We start from the raw sequence: 23910 nt of genomic DNA, 5'->3' as shown, positions 1-23910 counted from the left end.
CTAAAATATGGATGCACACAAGTGCAAGGAAATTAATTTCCATATTCTCACAATACAAAATTTGGGAGACATCTTAAGCTTGAAGATTCCACTTTTTTCAGTCACAGCTGGCCTGTTTGAAGCATTCCTAACCCGTTTCCTCCATGCCTGGCTGCTACGTTTGGAGGGACAGCCTGGTCTAGGTTCTAGGCTATGATAAATATCTATGTCCAGTCTGTTTTTTGTGTTTAGACTACGTGAACAGAATGTGGTATCCAGTTTGGTTTTTAGGAGGCTTTCTTCTCATGACACAATCTTTGGATTAAGATGAATCCTAAAAGAATGATGGTTGGTGGTAATGATATCCTTATTTTTCTCACTGATCTGTCTTCTTTTCTCCCTTCTTTCCTGTCTGTATCTCTGCTCCTGTATTTATTGTATGCTACAGTCCAGTTTGATAGAGAAGTTAACTGAGTAAATTATTAGGACTTATTTTGATCATTATTACCATCCTCAATTGCCTCCTGGCCCAAGAACAAGTATATAAATGCAGACTAATAATAACAATTCCTTACACTTAATTTTCTGGACAATCCTCTCAAATCACTTTACAAGTAATGGGGACTCCCTTCTACCAACGCCAATCTGCAGCCATAGTGCGCAGAGTATGCTCACCACATATCAGCTATCAGTGGGGAGAAGAACTGAGTAATGAAACCAGTTTATAGATGGGGATTATTAGGAGGCCATGATAGGTAAAGGCCAATGGGAAATTGGGGAAATGGGGGTACACCCCTACTCTTTTCGAGAAACGCATAGAGAGTCAGAACCTGAGTATTTTTTATGTCTCATCTGAAGGACAGCTCCTTTTTACAGTATAGTGTCCCCACCACTATACTGGGGCATTAGGACCCAGACAGACCACAGGGTGAGTGTCCCCTTCTGGCCCCAGTAACACCTCTTCCAGCAAAAGCCTTATTTTTTCCCAGGAGGTCTCCCCCAACCAGTTACTGATCAGGCTCCCACCTGCTTAGTTTCACTGGGTTGTCAGTTGTGAGTTGTAGGGTGATATGGCTGCTGGCTGTAATTTTAATAATACCTATTGTTGCAAACCTTCTGAATAAGGCAATTAAACTGATAAGTGCAGATATGGCTAATCTTGCTGAATGTCAAGCATTGAACGACATTAAACAACGTATCAATGACTTGTTTTGAAAGCTCCTTGGTCTTTCATGGTTGAATATTTGCTAGATATGGCAACAATCTGCTTCCCCCAGACTATTACTCTGCCCTTTTCCCTTTACCCTCTGACTCAGTTCTTTCTGACCTTTTACACCCCTCTAAAATGTCTGAGTGGCCTCTGTTCACTCTCTTTTCACCATTGCCTTTCTTCCTTTCCCTATTCTGTTGCTCTTGCTCCCTCCACAAATAGCACAGCCTACTGTAGTAATAAAGGCAATAAACCTTCCTCTATGAGCCAGAAAAGCAGCCACCTTGACTCCTTGCTTCCATAATACACTAATCATCACAAAACAAGGGACCTTTCAGAAGGTTTGTTCTGAAATCATATGAATCACTATTATTGGCAATTCAACCGATCTGGGTCTTATCAAAGTGCTTCTGTGCACCTGCCGTGAACTAATGTAGGTTTGCCAGAGAATAGAGGGTGAATACTTACGCAATCAACATGTTTAAGATAAAAGCTCAAAATATTAGTCTTGCAGAACATATAGTAAAAGCAATGACCCAGGCTCAAGACACTGATAATGTAAAACTGTACTAATATACAAAAATAAAATATATGATTTTACTCTTTAAATTGATACATAACAGAAAAGTGTTTGTTCAATATCTAATATCAAAACCAAATCCAGACATATAATAAGATACAGACTAAATCAATGACTTTTACTAAGGTAAAAGCTAGACTGTTAAACTAGAGCTTTATCACAGTTTCCTTGTCAAAGTGCAACTTTGACTTACTGTGGATTTAAATGAGAAGCTGTTTCACTACCAGAAGCTTCACATTTGCTTTTGTGGCTGAATAACTTCTTACATTGCTTGAAGACAATATAAGAATTAACAGTTTATGCAGATGAGACGCTTAACATAAAAGTGGTACCTACAAAGTTTCATTTTATCATTTTTCAATTCCCACTTTTATTCTAAGCACCATTTAAATAAGTAAGAGTATGATCTCTTTCCTATTAATTCATTGGCCGATTTTATATAACTGGAATATTAGCAGGGACAAAAGCCAAATAAACTTTGTCCCTAAAGACCTAATGGTGTATTGACAAATATTAAATGTTTTTTTTACAACTACTTTAGATATCCAACATATTCTACACAAAAATATAACCAATGAATCATTATTTAAATGTTCCCTTATTTATATCCTGCAACATTTTTCTTCCTTTTTCTCTGTTTTTCTTTCCCAAAGGAATCTTCTTCACACTTTGCCCACAAAACTGTTGTATAACTGTGTCAGTACTATTAGATTAATAAAATTCACACTGATTTCTCTGTTTTTGAGGTTCATTATTATCATCTAAATGTTGACGTTGAATAATGTCAGGCAAAACAAAATTGTCAGGCAAAAATCGGTTTAAAAAATGTATAAAGTTTGAATTAAGTTTGAATAAAGTCTGAATGAAGTTTGAAATAATGAAAACTTTACCTATCATCACCTGGTCACACCATAATATTTTACAAACAGTACAACAGCTAAAAAATAACAAAAAACATAATTACTTTAATGTTATTTTAAATATTTTCCGTTCAGACTCAATTTAACACTTATTTTAAATATGTTTTATCATACATTTGTTTACATATTAATGTAAATTACCCTGGCCTGTTCCTTTAAAAGAAATCCATTGAGCAAACTTAAACATCTTGTTCTGTTTTGATGTACAAGAGATTTTTTAAAATAAATATTTAAGGCTGTGTCATGAAGAAACCCAAGATAACCTACACAGAATAATTTTGTTTATCTTATACCAAAAGCACATAAGCAAAAGTAAATGGATCATAGATGATGGTCATAAAAGACATTGTTACCAAGATTTTTAAGATTGTTTGCAGCCATACCTTAGAAGTCTTTTTTCGGCATTTTTCCTTATATGTTTCTCATCCATTTGCACCAGTGACAGAACCTAGCACAAGTATTCTGATCTGGAACTGTCACTTTTGAAAGTCATTTGGGAGTCAATGCTTGACCTAGAGCAAAGGAGCATTCTTTCAGATTCTGCTGTGTGCCTGCGAGTCCACAGGTCTGTGCTTGGACCCATGGTTCTCTGTTTTAGAGACAAGGTCTCAAACTTCACATACATTTCCTTGGAAGGGTCTTCACCCCCAGGAGCAGGCCCTTTTTTACAGTAGAGCTTCAAAACCTTGTAGAGCAGCAGGATTATAAGAGGTAACGCCACAGCACACGCGATGCTGCTCACAATTATAAGCAACTGATCCTGGCCATCCGCATTGACAGTCTCCAATGTGGAAAATGTGACACATTGGTCCTTCTGCGGTGGATTCCCCTTAGGTATAAAGCAAGCCATGTATTTTGTATTAGGTCTCAATCCATCCAGGATGATTTGACTTTTCCCCAGTTCAGTACTAACTGATTGTTTCTCCTTTTCTCCAAATGGTGAATAAATCACTTTGACAGGAAGATCTCTTTGGGCCTCATCTGCCTTCCAAGTCAGTACTGCGCTCTCTGTGCTTTGATCTACAACTTGTACATTTTTGACTGCAAGTTTCCGGAGAGCACTGGATGTTGTGTTCACTGGATTACTTCCCGTTCTTTGTTTTTTCTCCACCTGCTGTGGCGTTTTATTATTATTATTTGCCGGCTGGCCCTTCCCAGTCACTTCCCCTCCCTGGATTAGCTTCTGCTGACTGTTTGGTTGTAACTTCTTTCTTGGTGTAGTGCTCTGCATTGTGGGAGCAGGGGTTGTAGAAAACGGGGTTGTCAAAGCAATGGTCGTGACCATAACAGGTTCTGTCTGGGTCTGGTTGGTGGGACTTTGCTCATCGCTTGGTTTCTTTGGGAATTTCAATGGAGACACCGTTGTTGTGACCACTCCCACCACTGTCAAAGTGATGGACGCCTCTGCCATCCCAGCTAGGTTTTTAGCTTTGCAGCGGTATTCACCCGCATCTTTGTATAAAATTCCATTTAAGCTTATAATGGACCACCGGATCCCTTCCCCTGGGGACTCCTGGACAACTGTGGAAGACAAAAATAGAAGCGTATAAATAATCATTTGCTATTCCAGCTTACTTTTAAGTTTTGGATTTTCTGCACCTAAACATACAGTATACTGTAAAAACATTTTCAGCATCTACAAGTCTACAGTGCTCCATGTTAAGCAGTTAAAATGTAATATTATACAATCCAAATATTAAACAGTCCAAGTAGGTAGCTACGTCAGCATGCGTAAGCTGCAAATGAACAAATAAAGGTTTATTCCATGCTGAAAACAGAAGAATACACCCGAAGAAGGCTCCACAGCCGAAATATTGGGTTTCTTTTCTTCTATTTGCAGCATGGAATAAACCTTTACTTGTTTGTTTAAACAGTCAGCTCATTTAAACTAAACTTTAAAATTTCAACACTTACATCACTTACATCAGCATCCTGAAAGATTATATGAGTCCCACTATGAGATTATAATACAGTTTAGAAAAAGCAGCTCCAGTCTTGAATATAGCACTCAATGTTTTCATAGTTTTGTAGCAAGAGTATACTGTATATCCATCTCAACAAATTATAAGATAATCAGAGATTTTTGGATCAATCATCTGTCTAATCATTTAATATAATAATTAGTATAATAAACAGCAATCTGCTGATATCTTTATTTTTGTATTTCAAATTCATTAACTTTCTCCTGCTACAAAGATAAAAAATTAATTGATTTGAACATGAGTTTACAGGGGCTGAGGTGTGCCTAGCACTGGATCCTGAGGCGTTGGGTGGGACCACGTGCTAGGCAAGAGCCAGCTGAGACAGGGAACTGCGCAGGCAGCTGCACTGTGAACACACAGTTTTAGTGAAGCGCAGTAATGTGCGCAGACAGACAGCCTGCTATGGAGAGATAGGAAACCCGGAGGAAAACATAGTCCGAGATCATGGTCAAGTGGGCAAGGGAGTTAGAATGTGGATCACAAGCTAAAGCAAAGGAGGAATTTTTTTAGATTTTTTTAAGAGTCTGTGTCCAGTGAAGTGAGGTTCAAAACCAGGAAGACACAGGGGAGAATTCAAGTCGAAATTGTAGGGAAACAAACTCAGTTCAAGCCAAGTAAGCAGGGAAGCATATCAAGCTCAGGAGAGATCCAGGAGCAAGTCATGAGCAAAGCAGAAGTCTGTAGTCCAATGAAGCTAGGGACACGAAATAATCCTCAAGGAGCTCAGAGACAGAACTCTATGACAGAGCCCAGTTTTGTTTTGTTTTCACAACCACTTGAAATGGGAGTGGTCGTGAATCATTTCCAGGTGGTCTGGGTCTCCTGTCAATTTGTTTCTGTGGCAGCTGGCACTGGAAGGTAGGTTGTATGGTGATGTAATCAGTTGTCATGTCAATGCTAGCTCACCCCATTGACCAGCATAACAATTAGGCCACAAAACGTGTTACTATAGATAGGATGTGTAGACGTTCTAAAGGCACTGTATCGGATCATGCACTGTGACATCTGGTAATTTTTGACACTTTTGGTTTGCTTCCTCATTCTGGCAGTTTTTGGTTGCAAAGTGCTTAGCTACGTCATAAACAGTATAACTACACACAATGCATTTATTATTTTTAATAGGCACTTAATACCTTATCATATTGTACAAGGATATTTAGGAATTAATGAAACAATCTTGTCAGATAGGAAACTGCAAAACTCTTAAGTTGTAAAACCAAAATGTTCAAAAGGCAAGATGGTTTCAAAAGGCATTCTTGGCTTACCTCTGTAAAATTTAACTTGTTATTCCCAAAAAATGTTTGTGGGTCACATATGTTTTATACCAAGATAACACAGCCTACATGTTATGACAAAGGTACAAATGAATGTACATTTAATGAAGATTTTGGTTATTTCCAATTATAAGACATCACGTTTTTGTCAGTTTGCATCAGGTATAGAGAGAACTTTAGTTTTGATACTGCTTTCATATTCTTCACACATTAAGTTCCTGGACATACTTACAGACATTGTTGTCAGAAATAACCAGTTTGCAAAGGGTTATTTATATAAAGATACCTAGGATAACCATTTACTGTATGTTTCTTCATTTAGCAATTTAAATTTTCTGTGAATTCCCTATTTGCTTGTGGTATAGTTTTTGGCAAGCTTAATGAGTGGATCTAAGAATTCTAGTTTAAATACTTAGAAATTAATAGAAATAGAACAGTACGTAAAAAAGCAAATACAATCTCCTTGTTGCAAAAGGATAAACAAAAGATGCTACCACACTCAACAACTATACAGTAAAATTGGATGGTCAGATTTACTTTACAGTAAGATTTAAGCATGTGTAGCTATTTTTTAGTCTTATTTTTAACTTTAATGTTGTTTGCACATCTATATACCAAGGCAACCAACTCCTATCTAAATGACTTTACAGAACTAAACTTACTTAATCCTCAACAAAATCCTTTTCATAAAATGAAACTCTTAAATAAGGTATCAAAATGTTTAATGAAAAGGAAGATTTGTCCAGCAATAACAATAGTTTGAATACAGTTATATTCGCAAATCTTTCTCACTAAAGTTTTTGCTGATTTTTCAAAGATGGTTTTGCTGAAGAATTCGAAGACCACTTTCTTCTGTGAGGAATATGACTGAGCAGCAACTTGCAAAGCATTCCCAGTATCTTTATACAAGGGGAAGGCAATGACAGTCCTTGATTGCTGCATTTGTTCCTTGTTTTCACTCTGAGATCTGAATGATTCTGTTAAATTGATTAAATGAGTAAGACAACAGATCTGCTGCCTACAGGTCTAAAGGGGAACTTGTTTTCCAAATTTCTGAGACCAGGTATGAAATCTCGATAAAATTAAGACGGTATCTTAAGCACAATTAAGCACAAAATGAACTTTGTGAAAGTACTCTGTGGTTGCCATGTTGTCTCAAACAGCTAGTCTCGCAATGGGCCTTTCTGCTCACTAGTACAGTACCTGTATGCAGGTCTCCAAACAATGTTTATATTTTTTTGGCTTTCTCAGCACATTTATGTATTTTAAATGATGTCTCACTGTCAAGTATGTGGCTGTGCAGATCATCGTGTTGACACACTAATTGATTAGCAGAAAGCCAAACTATTTACAAATAAGTACAGGTAAGTAGTATTCTTCAGCAAAATGTCACGAACACGGACTGAGATCCGTGTCAGGTCTTGTATTAGACCCTATGCGATGCGGTAAGAGCTGGAGGAAACAGGAGGCGTGGTAAATGGAAACACACAGGGGTTTAATAGTGCACAAAATAATAGTGACAGTCCGTGAGACAGTGAACGGCGGAGACAAAGAATGGCAGGTACAAAGGCAGGTCAGGGCACAGTTCGGGAGGCCAGCAGCAAGTAATCCATCCTGAGACGCGACAAGGATAAAATCCCCGAAGGGGAAGGGGAAAAACACAAACAGACAAAACATGGAGGTCCAAGGACGTGGCAAGATCCTCCAGACCCCGGGCTCAGGAAGCGGGAGGTGTCGGCGATAAGGCTATGCCCTCAGGAGACGGACATAGGTTATCCTGGTGCTAGGCGGGCCTCGCGACATCTTTACCCTAATGATGAGCCCCGAGGACTGGAGGAGCTAGTCTTTAAATAATAAACCTAAGAGGGTACACCTGGGGAGCTTAACAATCACAAGGACAATAATGGGAGCACCCTCTAGGGGGGGATGTCGGGCGTGACACAAAACCTTCTCGATGTCGATATGTTGAATTCAATTCAATTCCACTAATTAAAATAGGCACTCTAGATAAAGTATCTAAAAAAATGTCTCCTTGCTTGTGTCAGTTTCATACCATTATATTTAAATTAATACAGTATCAAATTTCACTCGGTCTAAAGCATATGCTTTATTGCTACAGAAATAGACTGGTTTTCAAATATTGTCAGTTTGAGATTGGACAAGTGTATTGAAAGTTTCTTTAAATTCTGGAGTTTACAAAATTATGAAGCCTGACAGTTCATAATCTAAAATAAAATATATTTACATTTTAGATACGGAACCAAAATTTGATGGGAACAACTACGATCATTTTTGCCCATCCCATCCTTCAGATGAGACATAAAGCCGAGGTCCTGACTCTCTGTGGTCATTAAAAGTCCCAGGGCATTTCTCGAAAAGAGTAGCGGTGTAACCCCAGCATCCTGGCCAAATTTCCCATTGGCCCTTACCAATCATGGCCTCCTAATAATCCCCATCTATGAATTGGCTTCATCACTCTGCTCTCCTCCCCACTGATAGCTGATGTGTTGTGAGCATACTGGCAAGCTTGGCTGCACATTGGTGATGGTGGAGGGGAGTCCCCATTACCTGTAAAGCGCTTTGAGGGGAGTGTCCAGAAAAGCGCTATATAAGTGTTAGCAATTTTTATTATTATTATAAAAAACAACTAATGAAAAGAGAATGCAGTGAGAGGGTGATATCAGTGCTTGATAGAAAAATAGAAAAATATCAATCTTAATGATTTAAGTGATCCTATTCTAATTATATTTAAGACCTACTGTAAGTTAAGATGTGCATTAAATATGGTTTTATGATCAATACCAATATTTTTATTGGATTAAAAGAGATGTACTGTATTCACAAGCCTGCTTTTTTACAATGTAACGGGGCTGGTTCAAACCACTGGACGTTTTGTTGCCTGATTTGCAGACAATGATGGCAGTATGGCACTGTGTCTATTTTGTGATGCAAATTACAGGTTTTACATGATACTGCAATACCGATCTACTATATATAGTCTAAACCTTGTGCTAAGATAGCTCATTGATAGTATTACATTTTTATAACTTCTTACATTTAAAAGTCTTAAATTTACAAAATATTAAGTAAACCATTGTAGTATTATTGACAATAGACTTATTTGTTGCTATTAATGTTAGTGCTGGCTTTGCCAGTTCTGATGTTTACTCCCCCCATATCTGCTGGCTTTCATTTTGGCTGAGCTGTCATGGACTCAACTTTAAACCTTAATTAGGACTTTTGAGTCTGTACCAGCTTCTCAAAAGTTAAAGATTGCTCCAGAGAAAGTTGGAGATCGTAACATTCCTTCTGAACCTTTTTAATTCAATGTTACACAGAAACTATACTGCTTTAAAAAAAAACTGCCTCTACATCTCAGCTGAATACTAACAAAGACTTGTCCAATACCAATGGCATCTGCTGTGACAACAATTTCCTACATGAATTTAAACAAATAATAGGAGATTAGTAGCCTGCTTGATACTGCAGTACATTTTCTGCACCCTCAAAAGTATTTCCCATATTGTTAAATCTGGTCAGTACAGTATATTACCCACTTGCTTACCCTTTCTAAGAGCTAATTATAAACTTTAAAAGATTCACTTACAGTTGTTTAATGTTCTTGGAAGTTTCTCAGACTTTGAGGACCTATCTACTTGTCGGCAGCATGCTAAGGATTAAACACATTTTGTCACAATTATTTAAGCAGGGCACTCAATGAAAAAAAAAACATAGGAGATACAAGAATAATACAGTAGTCCTAAGAAAGTTAAATTTAAGTCAAATATCTTCATTTATATATATAAAGTATTATGAAAAAAATATAAAACATTGGAAAACTTTGCAATACATAAAATAATAACATAAATAACATAAAATAATACTATTAATGCATTTGTAATGCATTCAAATATTACAATTTTATAAAAGACTTGACATTTAAAACTTGTCATATGATACAGTGTCTTCAAAATGTTTTCAACTCCTGGAATAATTGCAAATATTGTCATTATGACCACTGTCACTACAACACTCTCAGCTGAGAGACCTTTTACAGACAAGTGTATTTCTTCTGAAATCAAGTCAGCCATTTGAACTGACCACAGGAAGATTCCAATCAAGTTTTAGACTGATCTCTCAAGAAATCTAGATGCACCTGGACTCAATGACATATCATAGCAAAGGGGATGAATAATATCAAATCGAGACATTTCTATGTTTTCTTATAATTACATTCTAGAACTTCTAATCCATTCTGACATTTAAGAATAATTTATGTAGATCAGTGACCACAAAACTACAGTATATCTGTTCAAAGATAAAAAATATATAATTATCGAGTAAATTCAATGCATTCACTAAAACCCATTATATTACCCTGAGCTGTTCAATTTATGAGAAAAAGAAAGTATAGAAATGCCACTATACTGTGTGATATTAAGAAAGGAAAAATGTTTTCTGAAAAAGGATTCAGGGTTTTGTATGCACTTGTATGTTCAATCTGAAGTGTATGTCAGGAAACTTGAGAATTTCCAACCTAATCCTTTTGTGCACCACCTGTCACCCAGATGTTTCACAAAAATTTCATGTGTGACTACAGTTTGGTGTAAGTTACACTGGCTCACAGAATTATGGTACCACCCTGACAGCCAGAGATATTAGTGATAAGTTATTTAACTGTAAACCCAGATTAAGAAATACTGTATATAAACATAGTTTAGAACATTTCCATGACGTCTTGGCAAATTTCCACATTTTAGACTGGATCACTTTAAAAACACAACCCCACAGTTTAAGATAAATGTTAAAAAGTGCAGTTACACTAGTTCTGTGCTATATGTTCTACTAGTGACAAATGGAATTTTAAAGAAAGGTTTGGGAGCAGATGAAAACACACTTCCTCCTACAGTACCTACAGTATGCACAGCATAAATATTACAATTCTGGCTTACTTGCTGTTTGTTTTTGTATCCTTCTCACAACCTCCCCAATCCTTTTCTGAAAGCCCCATTCTTAAAGATGAGTTGTCATTCTCCTCAGCCAGGTGAGAAACTATAATAAAGCTCACTTTTCAAATCACACTTCTTTTCCTCCTTTATTGCAGTTTGACTGAAATACTAAATTGATCTGATTATCTGTAAAGGTGATGAGCACACAAAGTTGAATGTTGGAAGGCATTTATTTTTTAAGTCAGGTACTGTACCTCTGTAGAAAGTAAGTGTTGAGTTCCCAATGTGTGTACTATTACAGTATCTTCACCACAGGCATTTGTGTCTACTCAGCAGCTGCCAAATCAACAACAATACATGGTGTTTGTGGATGTTAATGTACACATTCATCCTAATCATCTCACAGGTGCTCATCTGGGTCAGACCCAGACCAGTATATGAATTGACTGCAGATTGAAGCAAGTCTTGAATGACTCACACTCCAAGAAATAAAGGTCACCTTGTTGAAGAATTAAGAAAATGTCCTACATTTCTAAAACGTTTCAAAAATGCTTTTGTAGCAGACTTATTACAGGGAGAGGTACTACACAAGAAACTTACATCCCAGTTTATTTTGCTTTTCATATAGTTAAAGTGTTTCTCACAGACAAAGATAGGGTATTGTCTCATAATAGTTAGGTATTCATGCATGTTTGAGAAATTTATTTTTTCCTTTTAGTTTCTCTTTGAAGTGTATAGCTGGTGAACAATTCATATCAAAATTGCTGTTTCTTCAAATATACAAGCTTGGATAACTTCAGTGTCAATCCTGACATCTCTGTGCATCCCAAAGTAATAAGTTAGGTAAATTGTAGATAGTGGAAATCTAATTTTATTAAACCTACTTGTGATGGATTTTTCCTTGTTTACTTTCCTCTCCATAATTTAAGTGAGTGAATCTTTATATTTTAGAATAGAATTGCATGATACACTACTGTAAATCTGTTACGATTTCTGTATTTTAAGTTGCTTTTAAACATTGCTTTTTACTGCATTTACTGCAAGTTAAAAAGTGGTTAATTTAAAGTTTTCCTTACAAAGAAACTTGTATCAATGTGTGCTATATAAGCAGCATTGGGGTTTTGAACTTCATACCATTATGCAACACCACATTGCTTCTACTGTTCAATAATTCAGTAATTGCTCTGCTCATTTTTAAAGCATGTGCTGTGCTCTGTGAGCAAATTATATCCAGGCTGGATACTGTATTTCCATCTCATAGCAAACAAAAAATTTCTGGTAAATGTTGTAATGTTTATTTACTCCTCTGTAAGTACAGTAAATCTAGCAAATTATCTGATATCTGATATTAATATATTTTATGACACAAAACTTTAAATTTTAGTTTGAACGTTTTAAGTTGTGTGATGTTTTATATTTAGGAAAGAAATCATTCCAAAGTTATTTTTTTTATAATATTGCTGCGGTTTAAATAAAGGTTATTTGTTTTAAAGCCAGTGACAGATAGCAGCCTATTTTAAATGCAACCTGGCTTCCTAATAGGGAATTCACTGTGTATAAAAAAACACATCAAGATGAAAAATAAATGAAAGGAACAACAGAAATGCTTCTCAAACACTTGCAGCAGCTCATTATACTGTATATTCCAAGTTTTCAGAATCTTGCAACTTTGTTTGAGATACAGCATTATAAACCATATCGAGAGACAAGGTCTTGAGGTCTTGCCTTATCTTTAAATACATTAAAGATAAGATTCCTCTCTGATTATTGTAGACTCAGGGTGTCTGTAGTGAAATTTGTGCAAGGGTTGATACCCCCAATCCTAAGGAACACATAACAAAAAACTGTATTATAATATTCACCATCCTTCAAATTACCTGTATTGTTAACTGGTGATTCATCAGATCTGGTCCACATTAAAACTGGCGTGGGATAACCTGTGGCATCACAGCGCAGAAGAACATTACTCCCTAGGGGTGAGGTAATCTTGGTAGCTGAGGTCATCACAGAAGGCTTGAGGCACTGTTCCAGCTCAGCTCTCTGGAACAGAACTCCAGACAGGTTCTCAGGCCCACTACAGATGAGAAGTGGGTCAAGAAGCACGACAGATGTTTCGAATGTCTTGGAGAGCTCAATCACTTTGGAGATTCTGCAGTCACAGAACCATGGATTGTCTTGCAAACCTGGAGGACAAATCACACATTGTTATTTTCAAAAGATTTTGAGCCCCAGAGTACAACTCTTTCCTTTGTGCTCCGTACAAGGTCATTGGGTCACTGTGTAGAGTCGTTGTGTAGAGTAGTGATTCTCAGTTCTCAGTTCTCAGTTCTACAACTGTGTCTGCTCATTTGTGTTCCACCCCAGGTCTTATTCACTGGCTAATTCATTTCTGTTTGATGCCTTTTCAAGTTAGCACTCAACAAGTTGAATAAGCTTTGGAATAGGAATGAACTCTGTTCTAATTAGTGAGTATCCAGACTGCCATTGATTAGGGATGGTAATTGAATTATAACCAGTTGGAATTAAACAGAGGGACTTGGGAGTTGTCTGGTACAGTATTCTCAACTATACCTGTTCATCATTAATTGATTTATCACTCATTAGGAGCTATTTAGTCAGAATTGGAAATAATGCATGTTAACAAGAGGATTTTGAAACCAAGGACTGAGGGCAGAAAAACATTTAGACCAGCAGAAACAGTGGCCCCTGTTGATGTGGGGAACCACTGGTTTAGTGAAAGATACTGAATCATATGCTTCAACCACTTTCTTAGGCTGAACTTTAACCACCTGAGCTGTACAGTGCAAGAAGATTATACAGTTGTAAAAGTTTAAAAGTATAGTTACTTTTACCAGTCACCGCCCCTCCCTGTGAATAGCAGGGACCGCAGCCACTGGGCTGAGATCTTTCCCTTTAGCTCAGCTGGCTGGGTCCCTTATGAGTGACGCCGGAGGCCGGGTTCAAGTCCCCAGAAGGGGGGTCTGACCTTAGGAAGCAGGGTGGGATAGCCCTTCACCGAGGATGGCAAATTAAGGTGGGGAGAGCGTAATGCATATGGCCGCCATTGCAGGTTGTTCGAGCCGGCTTACCAGTGTTATTAAAATGCTTATTTATGAGACACGATGTTTCAGATGTCAATAACTTTGTGAACAAATGACACAGGGCCTGCAACCTACAAGTTTAAAGATCGCAATTTGTGAAAAAATTCACAGCTTTTGTTTAAACAATATCTAGTACCTGGTTGCATTTTTAGAAACCTTAGATTGATTTAAGCAGATCCCAGGTGCAAGTGACTTCATAACATGAGAAGGCATTATGCTATATTTTTTATGCATCAGTTGAAGCCTTCTGAAGTCTCTCAAAAATATAAAAATGTAACATAATATTGTGTGGCATGATGGACAACTGATTCTTTTAATTTTAAAGAAAATCAAAAATAAGAAACAATAACGTGTCTGACTAAAACAGACATTGCATGATTTTAAAACCCATAAAAACAGGTTGAGATAAAAACACGAAAACCATGAAAAACGGGTGATTTTCCAGAGAAATACAGAGCCGAAAACGTTTGGTGCAGTCTTCTCTGCTTTAAAGGTACACTCCTTGTGGAAGAATTTTCATCTCGAACGTTTGCCCACCAGCTAACATGCAGAAGCAAACTGAATACAAAATGTACTTGCAAGAATAGCAATTACAAACATTAAAAAAGAACATACTTACTTTATACTGTTATGCTGTACAGTATATTAAAACTAACAGTCTATGGGCACAACACTGTGAGTAACGCTGCCACTAAACCTCTTTCCCAAAAATTTCACGTAGCAAGGTCATGTAGCAGATTCACAGTTGGATACAATTTTAGATATTTGTCAACATACAGTACTTACTAAAACTATCCATCTCAGTAATCTCACTGTGTTAGTCTCACTGTGCGCCCTGCTGCTCACTCAATGTGCACACTCCCAGTAAAATAAAAAGCCCGTTTTCCGAATTACCACCTCACACCAAGGGGGAAGGAAAAGTGCCAGTGGTCATTTAATTATTTCACACTCCATCATTCTGCCCAACCCCCCTAGACAAAGTTGATTAAAACTCATTCAAAAAGGTGTGGTGTGTTAACACAAACTCTGCTTAACAGAGCTGCTTCTAAGAGCAAGGTGACTTTCTGCTCAATTAAATAAAGCTACAGTACAGACAGATTTTAAATTCTTCAAGGAAAATTAGCTGTTTGACAAAATCTGCTACTTTGCAAGCAGTACACAACTTCTGGAAAGGTAACTTTTGTCTCTTGTGCAAACTCAACAAAGGTTTATTTTTTATAATTCCAAAATTTGAACAATATTCCTCAGGGACTCATTATAGTATTGTAGCAAATACGGTTTCGCACAGGAAAATCAAAATACTGCCCCTCCCCACAGCTGGGTCTTGCCTCCTGCTGTTCCAAAGCCGTATGGTTTCAAAGTATGTGTGAAATATCTTTTCTTACCCCAGTTATTAATCCAATCTTTTTTTACTCATCTGGTTATGAAAAAAATATAGCCAAAAGGATCGCTGTAAAGGTTAAATTCAACTCAACGTGTCTTCTCTAACTCTTCAGTTTACAGCTCGTCCATGGTTATTCATTATTAATATTGTAACGAACGGCAGGCATACAGATGGTACAAGCCAGTTGCAGCGCGGTGACAGTACAGCCGTCTACTCCCCTGCGCATAACAGGGATGTTGGCTGCTTGGGTTGTTGAAGGTCTTGTGTAGTTCAGCTGGCAAAACCTCTATTGAGTGATGCAGGAGACCTGTGTTAACACACCATGTGGTGAAGGATGAACCGGGACAGGAGCAGTGAGAGCACAAGCCCAAGAACCTGAGTTTATTACAATATTATTAATAATATATTCTGTATTGCATTTAAATTGGAATGTTTTTACAAATATAAGAAGAAGCAATACACAACGTGTAAATAAAACCCTTTGCCCTCCTTTAACTTAAAGAAATCAGTGAAGAAAACCTAAATCACGAAACCATCACTTATAATAATTCATCCAGATACACAGACTCACACCATAGCCAACAACAAGCTATAATAGTGGACTATTTTTATATATTCAGCTATGTAAGAAAAAAAAAATAATTCTCTGATCGGGCTTTGAACCGTCTGGGTGCAGTTCACTACATGACCATTGCCTATTACTACTATACAGTACGTACAATAATATTGTTAATGCTTTATACCTTGCTCATTTTGAATGGATTGATCTATATATACATACTGTAACTGCATATTAAACAGATTTAAGTATGCACAGTGAAGAGATTAAATGAAGCAATCATTTCACTAACAACCAATGCACCACAGGTGCCAGCTGTCGGTCATTCTGGCCAGCCAATCACATACTGCGGTATTCCGTGCTATTCTTCAGATAATTTTGAGCAGTACGGGGTTTTACCACGCATTTTGAATGACTGCATCTATAACTTCACGATTGTAATATTTCTAACCACACCCTGAGGTAGTTAAGAGGGAAATGTACTTTTAATTAAGTTAATTTTGGAGTTATCAACTGTAGAGATGCTTTGTACTGTATGCTTCTAAGAAAGAATTAGATTATTTTTTAATATTTTTTTTAATTGATAAGTCAGGTTAGAGCAAAAACCAGAAGGCACTAGATAAGGTAAGGCTTTCGTTCCTTACTAGAGAAGAAAGTATGGTCATACATTTTTGGTTTTAGACTAATTTCGGTTCTATTTTACACTAAATTAATTTGCTGAGTTGTATTCCATTACTAAATATATCCATTACTATATATGAAATAGGTGTGAATACTGTTAATGGGTGATTGTATATGTACACTAACAAAAATGTTACTGGTTGTAAGTTTACTGTATCATTTGAATCATTTTTTACCACTTGTATATGTATATGTATATTTATGTGGAGAATACCTTCAGATTCCTCTTCAGACAATCTTTAAATTGATCGTTTTCTTGATAAAACACACAACTACCTCTGGAGTTTTTTTTATGTGCTTTTTATTTTAAACTGTTAATTAAAATTGTTAATTAAAATCACAGGTACTGTCTTCAACTAAAGGATAGAGACATTTCTCATTGTACATGAAGATTGAATTAAAATATTAATTCCAGTCATGTAGGAGAGAAAAGTCTATATCTGTTGATTTGCTGAAGCAGATGTTCCTTGCCAGGAAACAGGTGGCAAGCTTTACTTTTACGATCTCGATCTTACTTTTGATAAAGCTCCACTATAATTGGATTGAGGCCTCTTTGAGAGCAAAATGTGAACAGTAAGCCTAGTATTAATGCCGTCCAATCTAAGATAATGAGTTTTCATATTAGAGAGGGAATCTCAATTTGGAGGAATCTGTGTAGTTAAATACGCAATTATATGATCTGCCACAGAGGGGTAGATGACTGATTGATCCCTTGCTTATATAAATCACTACTGATTTCTCCATCTTGTTGTGCTCTATACAGGACATCTCTATGTCAGTACCAATGATTGTATTATGACAGATCTAAGACCTTGAGATAGAGAACCTGTAAAAATATCTGGTTAACAGTATTGGTATTTAAATTATCAGTTGATGATATATTTTTAAAGGTAAGGACTCAATACTTTTTACACCAAACATGACACAGATTGTAGAAACGCAACCAAGGAGATACAGTAGGACTGCAGCATGAAAGCATAACACCATCTCTTGCACAAGCAGGTACTCAGCATTGGAGCAGCACAGCTCCATCTTGTGGTTAGTTGGGTCAATAAACTTGACAATGCACAATTCAAATGGACAAAATTACAAAGGACACTTACAGTCTGTGGGTTCTTTACAAATAAGTGTTGTTAGTCTTGTTATTCTTGCTAATGGTGTGTAGTGGACACACACTACACACTACTTCAATAAAGAGTCAAGCTACAGCTGTGGTCACCAAGTGTTACAAATGCAATATACAGTGTATATAAGGAGGATGGTGAATGGAAGTGTTGATGGTTAATGAAGCACTTTGAACCTCGACCTCATCTCCCAGCAACAACAACTCAATTTTGCACTGTTATGGCACAAAAGAAGCATTTACAGGTCTTCCCCATTTACAGCAAGGTGCTTGCATGACGAAAAGACCATAAACAAGACATAAAATACAAACTCACAGTTAAAACCTCCACAATCAAAGAAATACAGTAAATCAGAATTTCAGAAATTATATTAACCCATAAATAATGGGGCATTCCTAACACTGTTAAAATAGCACTTCACCAATATTTTTCCCAAGTGATTACTTGGGAAGCTGTATTACTTGTGGATTACTTGTGAGAAGCTGTATCTTGAGTTGTGGTGCATGTACTGTATACTGTAGGTTTCATATAGCAGTGAGATGCAGGTTCCTCAAACAGAAATATTGTGAAGGCTATAGGATTTGAATTTGAATTATTGTTGTATTATATGTTAAAGACTTACTATGGGCAACACTGAATATATAAATTGTCCCAGAGGGATAGTAGTTTCATGTAACACAAGCACTGAATGAAGAGGACAGAATCACTGATGATACAGGCTAGGAGAATCACTGGTTATTAAATTACTTATAACCATGGTACAGGTCAAGGTCTGCAGCTTGAATTACTGTCCTTTCAGTGACTGGTAGGCTCTTGCACTATATCGACAAGATATATACTGTAGGAGACAGAATATGTGTGAGTTTTTAAAATAGAGGAAAATACTGTTAATGATTATTTGGCACTGATGTGCTAGCTTTTTCTGCAATTACTTTCTGTTTGCGCACACTAGACAGATCCAAGAGATTTTTTAATTTACGTACCTAAAATCTTTGTATACTGTATGTGAAGTGACGCAGCCCCCCACAAAATCACTGTTTTGTTTAGATTTGTGATCGCAGCTCACCTGGGTGATCCAGTTCTTTATTATTATCTTCTCTTCAGATTCAGAAAAAAGGATCTTCAGTTATGTATAATGTGTGACAGGAATGATGTCCAATTAAGTAACCATTACCAAAGTTATTTCTGACTGCAAATATATCCACGCACTGAAGCAGAAATGACTAACCAGCTTATTCTGATGTCTAGCCCAGGAAAGTCATTTTGACTTCCAGTTCTAATCAAGTCACCAGTTGTTACTGAAACCTGTTGAAGGACCTGTTGAGTGGTGCATCCAATCCCTCATACTGTACATAAACAGGATAGGATACAGGATCACTAGTGCACTGGGGCACTGAGTTCAGTTCCTGGAGTTTGTATGTTCTCCCTGTGTTCAAATGGTTTTTTCTCTGAGTGCTCCAGTTTCCTCCCACAGTCCAAAGAAAAGCTGTCCCTGGGTCACTCCTCACTCTGCATGGGGGACCCAGCCTCCTCATTTTAGGGCCAGGAGGTTGGCCCTATGACTAAAACCCTCCATTAACATTTTAAATGGACTTAGTATAACTGTTGTGTGCTGTTATTCCACGTGAACAATATTTTGCAGATTTTCACTAGCTCCCTTTAAGGTACCATGGTCTGTAGGAAACAATTTATTTTTCTATGACCTTTCCTATAGATCCAATACCAGCTCATTCCACAAGTATAACCATTTAGTTTTGCTTTTTTAAATTATTTTACACACATAATGTAATTCTGATCCACTCTTTTTAGGATTTGGTCATGTCCTACTTATATCTCGGTTGCTGGAAGTAGTTTAGGAAGGCCAGAAGGTGACACTAAGACATTTCAAACCAAATGCACAAACAGAGAGCATCATGTTGTTGAGGGTGCTTTGATTTAGATGCCATTTTAATACCAGTATTTGGTTACTGTAAATTTCTGGCTTACCAAAACCTCTCTGTAAAAAAGCCAAAAGCTATAGGTTGCTGAGACTTTAACAATAGCAAACTCTACTGGAAGGTAACACCTTAAACTCTGTAACTTTTCATTATGGATGCTAATAGTACTAAGACTTGTTTTTATATATTTTTTATTTTATATATAATATTTTATTTTATTTTATATGGTACCATGAGACAATTATCTCAAACGAAGTCTGATAATTAATGAAATTGGGAAAACCAGAAAGTGTGTTAATGAATTGGATTTGCAGGGAATGTGTGATTGGTTTGCTTCCAGACCAGATCCTAACCTTTTCCCAGAGGGAAGAACATGCTTAAGCAACATCTTTTAGACAACATCAGTAAACTGATATTGTATGACTATTAATGAACCCCTGAGAAAGGAAAGGAGATGGGACCAGATTTTGAGCTCCACTGGACATCTTTGATGAGGGTTCAAGCTGTGTGTGAACTGTCTTAAGACTTTCTAATTACTGCTCCTGATTTTGTACTACTGTTAGTACACCTGCGACCCCTTACAGACACTTTGACACAGTGTGAAGAGTGACCTGGGACATACTGGTTAGCAGTTTTGGGTGGATGTCTGGGAAGGAGCCTGTTCTCTTTTTTGTGCTGTGTTCTGCTGCATGGAAGAGCCAAGAGCTGAGCTTAACCTTGTACTAATCTAGAACAATGCAATTTAAAAGCAGTGATTCTGTCTGCTCTTTCTTGTGAACACAAACTAGCTATCGTAAGACCTACAGAATATCAGATATTTAAATAGATCATGCTATTCCTTAAAAGTGCTAACAATTTTTATAGTGTTTGCTGTACTTAGCCCTGACTTACATTAATAATTTTCAAAACACTTCAAAACATGACATATAAAACTATACTGTATGTACATATATTGTGTACCATCTAGCTTTTGGAGGGAGTGCAAGGAAACATTCAATTCGTGTGATTTATTTAAAAAGTATTACTGTAATGAAGATCTTTTTTATATTTTCATCAGAACTAAGATGTTTTTGACTTGAGATCCAGAAGGACCACATACAGTATATACAGAGAAATTATAATTATTTCAATTAATCTTTTCCCTAACAATGCCACATAGGAACCCTAATTCTAGCCAAAAATGACTGCTTAAAAAATATATATAACTCTATATACAGTCTATCATATGCTTAATATTTTATTATTATTATAATGAAAAAATGAGCTAAATTATATTAATTTTACCACATGATATACTGTATGGCATAACATAACCACAAGTTAAAACTAGTGAATTAGTGTCTTTTTTAAAATCTTAGCTTCTCACATACCTATTATCACTCGTTGAGGTGTGCTGGCACTTTTGGCACCAGAAAAGGGAGGCCAGATGTCTATTAAATCCGATGGCAATGTGGTCAGTTTATTGCTGGAAATGTCTAAATAAGTTATGTTCCAAAGGTACTGGGCTGCATCAGCTGGGATAGTGGACAGCCTGTTGTTGTGCAAATCCAGAGTTCGGAGATTCGGCATTTCTTGCAGGGACTCCCAGGGAAAAGTGGAAATCTGATTTCCATCCAGCCGGAGTTCATGGAGGAGTTTTAGGTTGTAAAAGCTACTTGAATCAATAGTTGAGATGGAATTGTAAGTCACCCACAAATATTTCAAGTCCACAAGGTAGTAGAATGCTTCAGTAGGAATCCTACGGATCACTGTTTTTTCAATGCGGAGTTTAACAGTGTCCACTGGAACATTGACAGGGATGTCGGACATATCTGGGTCATTACACAACACAGATCTGTTAAGGGAAACAGAAGAATGTTTTATTTCTGTAAAATGTAACATTACCAGAAGGGTTTGTCCCAGAGATAATGTTACCCCTTACTCAAGCTATTCTAAACTTTCAAAGGGACAAAATCATAGAGAAATTCTTGTTTTTGTAGAATCAAGAAAGTTTTTTAAATGCACAAAAAAGCAGAACAGTCTGTACTTGAAGATCAAGCTTTGAAAGACAGTGTTACCTTTTCAAGCAGTGTTTCGTTTCTTATTTTCTTGTAATCTTTGATGGAATTACTTAACAGAAGTTAGGGAGGGTTGGAGACAGGCTAGCCAATCTCACCCAGCTGTTTTAAATTACAGTACAATCATTTACGACATATATATATATATAACTCTTGCACACTCTTCTTACATTTTTTCAAATTCCTCCTGCCTCCACCCCATCTCCAGCTTTGCAGCCCTTGGTAAACTCCTTTCTCTGCATGGAGGAGTGGAGCCTCCTTGTCTTATGGACAGAAGGCTACCTCTTAACCAAGCAGGTTAATCCAAAACTTATAAAACATTTGATTCTTGAAGTAAAATATAAATTATGAGGGAGAAAGTTATTTACAATAAGTGCAATTAGTACATGTTGAAGCAATTCATTCAAAAATAATTTTAGATTTTTCAACCACACATTTTATGTTCAAACACATTTTGAGAAAGAAATAAAGATTTAATGAGGGTCTTGTTAGATACATTGGCACTCCTAGTTGAGTTTTTCAGATGTTTTTGTGCAATTCTCATCTTCAATACTCATGTTCCCTGATATAAATACTTAAGTGTTTTCCAGCACTCAAAGCTATCATTCACACCCAGACTCCTCTATTTTGCATCATGGACAGCATTGTTACATACTAATATGAGCCAAATAAAAAAAAATCTTTAGGCTCATTGAGCTGAAATAATTGAAGACACATATGTTGTGTATAAGGTGTATTTTTTGGAAAAATCTTTCCCACTAATAAAGGGTTTCTGTTGAACAATATCAGTAGTCCTTCATTTAAGTCTTACTGTCTGTTAACTGCAAAACATCTGAAGCAGTCTGGTTCATCTGAAATAAAAACATTGTATAATATATACACATACACACAAAGAAATACTAGCTGAGCTTTATTAATGTATAAATATTGTTTAGAAGATACCTTTTTCTACTGAATGTTCCAATCAGTATAAAAGATGAGAGTAAAATCAGAAATGCATCCTTATATCTACAGTATTAATCAAAGCAAAGACAGTATAATATGTGTACTACTCCATGATAAGTACAAAATTAGTTACAAAAAGATTGAGGGCTACATTCAGTGGGTTAAAGAGGCAAACTTAATTATTTAAAATATACAAATTAATATCCATTCTTATCTTTGATATCTCTTTCCAATCTTCAAAAGTTTTTCTTTCAAAAAGAAAGGTTTTAAAATGCTTTGTTAGGCAAATGCTGCTATTTCGACTTGAAATATAAACTGTTGATGCTTTTATATCTGCCGTCATAATAAACCTTTTAGAACATCTAAACAAGCTTCCATCAACTAACAGAAAACTAGTCGTACTAAAAAGGATAGGTGTATTTCAATACTCTATAGTCTAGATTATTGCGGGTTTATTTAAATCCGACCTACTAAACTAAAGGAAGTTTAGCTACTATACATATAGTTTAAAAACATAAAATGAAAAAATATACCTAGTTCCAGTTCCATCGCTTCTGCCGTGGTATATACATGTACACTGAGACGGGCAAAAAGAAAGGACCACATTAAAACAACAAACAAGTACAAGAATACAAATTAGCTGATACATGATTAAAAAAACAACATAGCTACTGTATGGATATATTTCTAAAAAAAGGACATTCCTCTTGAAACTGGAAACTGTCTGCAATATTCCAGCACTAGGAAGGAACTAGCACAGAAGATTAGTAGAGATTAAGCAAAACGAGCAGGTCATGTAACCTTAGGAATTAGCCCTGTCCCACACAGTAAGCAGCTAGCACATTTGTGTCACTGGAGGAATGCTCACGTGATACATACAAATGATTAAATGAAACAGGATCCTTTTTAAGCAGGTTTTAACTTAAAAGGGATGGTTCTTCTCCTGTATTTAACAGAAGGCCTCTCTCCTCTTTAAAATTACAAATACCCAACTGGACACATGTACAGTAGATTAAAAAAAGAATTAACAGAATAAAATCCAATTCTATTCTAAAAACTACAGGTGGTTTTTAGCTATGGTCTCCTGATCACTAATGGACACCAGAATTCAGAGGTGAAAGCTTCACTCGGAGATAATATCTAAAGTCATATGTCTAAATTGTGGCAAAGGATTATAAATGAAACATATTCTATTACTAAAGCAGTGTTGTAGGCTGTGCATCTTATT

General features: G+C 36.5%; 1 protein-coding gene across 2 annotated transcripts; it reads right to left on the bottom strand.

The window, feature by feature from the left end:
• Nucleotides 1-1365: 1365 nt before the first annotated feature.
• Nucleotides 1366-23424, bottom strand: lrit3b (leucine-rich repeat, immunoglobulin-like and transmembrane domains 3b). 2 transcript variants are annotated; one of them, XM_088627198.1, is made up of 5 exons: nt 23216-23424; nt 21051-21514; nt 12772-13077; nt 9553-9615; nt 1366-4210 (listed from the first exon to the last, which is right to left on the bottom strand). In XM_088627198.1, exons 1-5 carry the CDS (start codon nt 23329-23331, stop codon nt 3138-3140), a joined length of 2022 nt encoding a protein of 673 aa, XP_088483324.1. In that variant the 5' UTR covers nt 23332-23424; the 3' UTR covers nt 1366-3137. The 2 variants fall into 2 exon arrangements, with proteins under 2 accessions (XP_088483324.1, XP_088483332.1); XM_088627206.1 differs by lacking the exon at nt 9553-9615.
• Nucleotides 23425-23910: the final 486 nt, after the last annotated feature.

The sequence above is a fragment of the Lepisosteus platostomus genome, chromosome 1, assembly GCF_059453375.1.
Source record: "Lepisosteus platostomus isolate fLepPlt1 chromosome 1, fLepPlt1.hap1, whole genome shotgun sequence".
Classification (NCBI taxonomy): domain Eukaryota; kingdom Metazoa; phylum Chordata; class Actinopteri; order Semionotiformes; family Lepisosteidae; genus Lepisosteus; species Lepisosteus platostomus.
This window is presented reverse-complemented; position numbering and strand designations above follow the sequence as displayed.

Bases quoted from the DNA above. Each gene is read 5' to 3' on its own strand.
- lrit3b (XM_088627198.1), bottom strand. From the start codon at position 23,331: ATGTATCAGCTAATTTGTATTCTTGTACTTGTTTGTTGTTTTAATGTG. The intron at 21,515-23,215 runs GTATATTTTTTC...TTCCCTTAACAG, and splicing joins AGCGATGGAACTGGAACTAG to ATCTGTGTTGTGTAATGACC. The intron at 4,211-9,552 runs GTAAGTGAATCT...TGTCTTCCACAG, and splicing joins TCCAAGAACATTAAACAACT to TTGTCCAGGAGTCCCCAGGG.